This window comes from Bidens hawaiensis, unplaced genomic scaffold (genome assembly GCF_021521415.1).
Source record: "Bidens hawaiensis isolate Kalapana, Puna unplaced genomic scaffold, B.hawaiensis_p1.1 tig00065252_1, whole genome shotgun sequence".
NCBI lineage: Eukaryota > Viridiplantae > Streptophyta > Magnoliopsida > Asterales > Asteraceae > Bidens > Bidens hawaiensis.
Window position 1 is genome coordinate 1 of NW_027506573.1, and position 4,589 is coordinate 4,589.

A 4,589-nucleotide genomic window follows, 5' to 3' on the forward strand; every position below is an offset into this window, starting at 1 on the left:
TATTAGAACCATCTTGAAGCCGGGGTACGACGGGACGGGGAGACGGAGCCGAAGACGGTGGGAGCCGGGAAGCCGGTGCGACGGGGAAGACGGAGCCGGTGCGACGGGGAGCGGAGCCGGTGCGACGGGGAGCAGATCCCGGTGCGACGGGGACACGGTGGGAGCCGGTGCGACGGTTGAGAGGGCTACGGTGGATGGTTTTCGGGTGGCTACGGTGGGTTCAGGTCTTGGATGAAGATGAAGATGAAGATGGAGGATGAAGATGAAGTGTTGTGTTGAGGAAGATGGCTATGATGGTATGTATATATATATGAAAATGAAGATGAAGGAGTGTTGAGGAAGTTGAGAGGGGTAAGGAAAAGAAGAATGAGTGAGGAAGTAGGGAGGAGGAATTCTTACGGGGGAAGTAGGAAAGAAAATAATATCCGGTGGTCGGACTGCCATTTTTCCCGTCAAGCTGGTTTTCCCAAGCTTTTAAAAATAATAATAAACAGAATGGCACAAATGTGACCCGCCAAAATTTTATTTGTAAAAAGACCAAAACACCCTCCATCTCAACGGTCATTAACGAAAATATTTAACGGAAGGGCACAGACTGCCCCGCCAAAATTTCACAGTGGCAGAACATTCGCAATTTCGTTTTCAGTGGTTAGCCCATCCAGCGACGATATAAACCAGGGAGGCAAATAGCAGATTTCTCTAATATAAAATATCAAAACTTATTTATACTAAAACTACGTCTCTCGCAAGTTGAAACATTGGTGCTAAGGTGCAAGTTGAAACATATATATTGTTAATTTAAATTGTTGCTATACCTATTATATAAGGTTATACAGGCCGTATAACACTATAACGTCTACATAACATACCGCTTGTTTCAGTATAGTTATAAAGGTTGTATAACATTTCCTGCATATCGTCGTGCTGTTTTTATTTTATAATAACGAATCTAGATAAATCCCACAGTACAAATGAGTGTAATGCTTCTATTTCATTAAACAAAAGATCCAACTGTAAAACCGATTATTTTCAATTATAAGAGGATCACGGCCCTCATTTACAACCAAAATGAGTGTTAAATGGCATCGTTAAGCGCCAAACCTGCAAAACTATGTAAAATACCGTCACTCCAACAATATTTTTTAATCTTCCACCAGATTACACATATATACTTCTAATCTTGTTGAACAATGCGCGTATCAAACGTTATTGTTTCTTCATCGCGTTTCTCATCAGCATTATTAACACTGCCTTCAGACTTCCTTATTTCTGCGGCCAGATCAGCGGCTGCAATATTTGTTTCAAACAGGAAAGGAGAAGGGAGCATATCTGGCGCTCCGTTCCCCACCTTACTTCTCATGTTTTCCTCCTCCGTGCCATCATAATGCAAACTTTGTAAAATTTGAGGAAGTGATAAGCCACCCGCATCTGCAAATGTATTTCCCGCTTCCATGTCGATTTTTTCCTTTGGCGAATCCTCGGGATTCGAAGGTGTGGGGTCCACCACTATATTGTCGTCTTCATGAACATAAGCCCGAAAATCGTGTAGTGAAGGCGGGATCTTGGAAAAAAAGACTTCTACAAGATTATTTTTTACCCCCTTATGATATGGATTCTCATTCTTACTATATCTATATCTGAAGTTTTCATATGTTGTCTGCATTAAGAGCATGTTTCAGATAATAAAAAGATTTAAATTACACAACCTTTTTAAGGGAAAGAAACATTACCTGGTTTGTGCAAATAAGATAGAAATGAAAGATTGTTAAGCCCCCAACAAACCAAACAGCAATGAAGCAGTAAACTATAAGAAAATCAGACAAAATATCCTGTGACATAGCCTTCAAAATGTTGACTTTTTGTTGACTTAAGTTGACCCATGAAAATGTGAAAACATAAATGCACAAGACAGTTGATGTAGATATAAACAAGTAGAAGAATCGATAGTTTCGCTGCAACCATGAACAAGTAAAACTGTTATCTATTTTATTAAACATGAATTGGCCTAAGTGGACCAAAGTTGACTTACTAGTCCAATGCATTGACCAACCCATGGGCAATGATGGTCAAACTTGTGAACACAATTGTTGCAGACGGAGCAGTGTGTTACTCGTGGAGGACGATAGAGCATACACGTGTCACAGTATTTGACTTTGACCGTGTGATTGTTAACAATAACGTCTTTTGTTCTAGGTAATCTTAAATGAGGAGTTGTTCCATGAATCCACTCCATTGAAGGGGTGTGCATATCATACACTTCATCAGGGTCGGGTGGTGACGCGTTTCTCGGGACTATACCGGGGTCTCTACTAGATGTCATGAACAGAAATATAATATCCTGTGAAAAATGTAATTGGTGTCACATGTTTTCCATTTTTTATATTTTTATAAAAAAATATTAGCATTTACTTACCAAAAAAGTGAGAGCTGCTGCTACAAGTAACACTGCATGCCAATAACCATAATATTGGCGGTGTTCCTTTTTATAGTTAATGATGTTGTTTACTTTGATACAGAAAGATATTGCAGGACCTGCAACCAGGAGGAATGAGAAACACAAAGAAGCTACATCTGGACCAAAGATCAATCTTCCTCCACATAAGAATCTCTGAGACATTAAGCAGAAATGAAGATGTGATTTTAATACAATAATGGAGATATATCACACAATGACACAATAAACAGACTGTAATGGTAACTAGGGGTGTAAAGGAGCCAAGCAGCTCGCGAGCTACTCGAGATCGGCTTGAAAAAAAGCTCGAATCAGGCTGAAATAAGCTTGTCTAATAAACAAGCCCTAGACCAAGCTTCCCTTATCGAGAATGAGCCAGTTCGCTAGTCTAAACAAGCCTGTTATTTATATAATTTTTATTTAATATATATTTATTTAATAATAATAATTATATGTAAACTTATGACAGAAGTAACTAAATAATCTATATATTATGTTATATAAAATTATACTTAAAAGATATATAAAACGAATTATATATATAAAAGTAATTAAAATAAATTACAAACGAGCTGAGCCGAGATTGAAAAGCTACTCACGAGCCGAGCCAGAACTTTAAAAGTAGAACTCGAAACAAGCTAGGTTCGAGCTCTATATAAGTTAAACAAGCAAAGCGCAAGCCTAGTCGAGCTCAGGCCCGGTTTGGCTCGTTTACACCCACCTTAAAGGGAAATCTCACACAAAATCCATTTGGTTTCAAGCTAACAAAATTTCATCATAAGTGAAATTTGTAGAGTTTATGACAGGATTTTAAAGCAGATGAGTTCAATAAAATAGCCATGCATGATATCCTTATACAACTATTCCCATATCAATATCACTGACTTAAATAAATAAAACAATTTCTAATAACACTAAGGGATCAGATAAATCAAAAGTTCAAAACCGTAGGATTTCCGAAAAATTACATTGCTTCCTTTCCAGACTTGATATTGTCGTTTCGGTTTCTTTTTCTCTTCTGCCATCAAATACTCAGGAAATGGAGTGATCGGGCGTGTCAGTGATCCAACTTAGCCGTTGAAAACAAATACTCAAATTCCAAATTTCAACTAACATCAGAAGATACTTTGGAAAATATTATTATTTGGAATATGAGAGAAATTAATGATCGAAGTCAAAGAGTAATGACAAGATCATCAAACAAAAACCTCGAGAATTATGTATCTTTTATGGGTTGGACGGATTAACCCATAATAAAATGTTGGCTTATGTGGCTACACCATCACACGTACAGCTAAACCTTCAATGTCTTCTTGCTAGCTTATGCCAACAAGATACGGCCAATGTTCCAGTTTTTGTAGCCCCATTCACGCGGGTACCGTTACATTAATTTTCTTCAACCTTACCCCGTGTTATTATTATTATTATTATTATTATGGTTTAGGATTTTGGTTTTTAGTAAGAATAAAAAAATTGAAAAACAACGCCCTTTAGATCGGGAATTTTTCTAATCAGAATTGGAATTGAAGTTAATTTGATTTAAAGTAATTTATATATAAAATTAATTACTGTAAGATAAATGTTATTAAACATCTACAAAAAAAACGTAATTTATACATTAACATTGTTTTTTTCAACCTTTTTATGTCACAGAATATATAACATCAATATCAATAGTAAATTAATACAATGATATTCTACATTATTGGAAGTTAATTTAATTTATTTGTTACAAATCACCTTTCTATAATAACATAACTGCATAGTAAAATCTGATCATAAAAACTCATCAAATGCTTTTTTTTTATAATTTAAAAAAAAACTAACTAGTTCACAAGGGAGATAGTGACGTAGACGAATAAACAAATAGGATTATTCTTCTTTTAGTTTATTAAAAAGAATATATTTTGTTATATGGTAGATAGGAAAGATGCTTATTGCTTAGTCTATATAAAATAAGTTGCCTCAAATACCATAAGTGATTTTTGTGACAAACATTAATGTGTTGTTTGTTTTTTTAAAAAATGTCTTCGTAACTTTTTTGTTTACGTCACGTAGATCACGCGCAGGCATTTTCATCCGCAGACTGTTTGTTTTCTCAAAGACATTTCATTAACAAACGTCTGCTCAAGTTCTT

The 4,589-nt window shown here is 35.9% G+C and overlaps 1 protein-coding gene across 1 annotated transcript; it reads right to left on the reverse strand.

Moving 5' to 3' along the window:
* Positions 1-1,082: 1,082 nt before the first annotated feature.
* Positions 1,083-3,507, reverse strand: LOC143618196 (putative protein S-acyltransferase 4). The gene is made up of 5 exons (XM_077090496.1): positions 3,421-3,507; positions 2,414-2,608; positions 2,030-2,338; positions 1,731-1,952; positions 1,083-1,657 (listed from the first exon to the last, which is right to left on the reverse strand). The coding sequence occupies exons 1-5, from the start codon at positions 3,475-3,477 to the stop codon at positions 1,175-1,177; spliced, it is 1,266 nt and encodes a 421-aa protein (XP_076946611.1). The 5' UTR covers positions 3,478-3,507; the 3' UTR covers positions 1,083-1,174.
* Between the last annotated feature and the right edge of the window lie 1,082 nt (positions 3,508-4,589).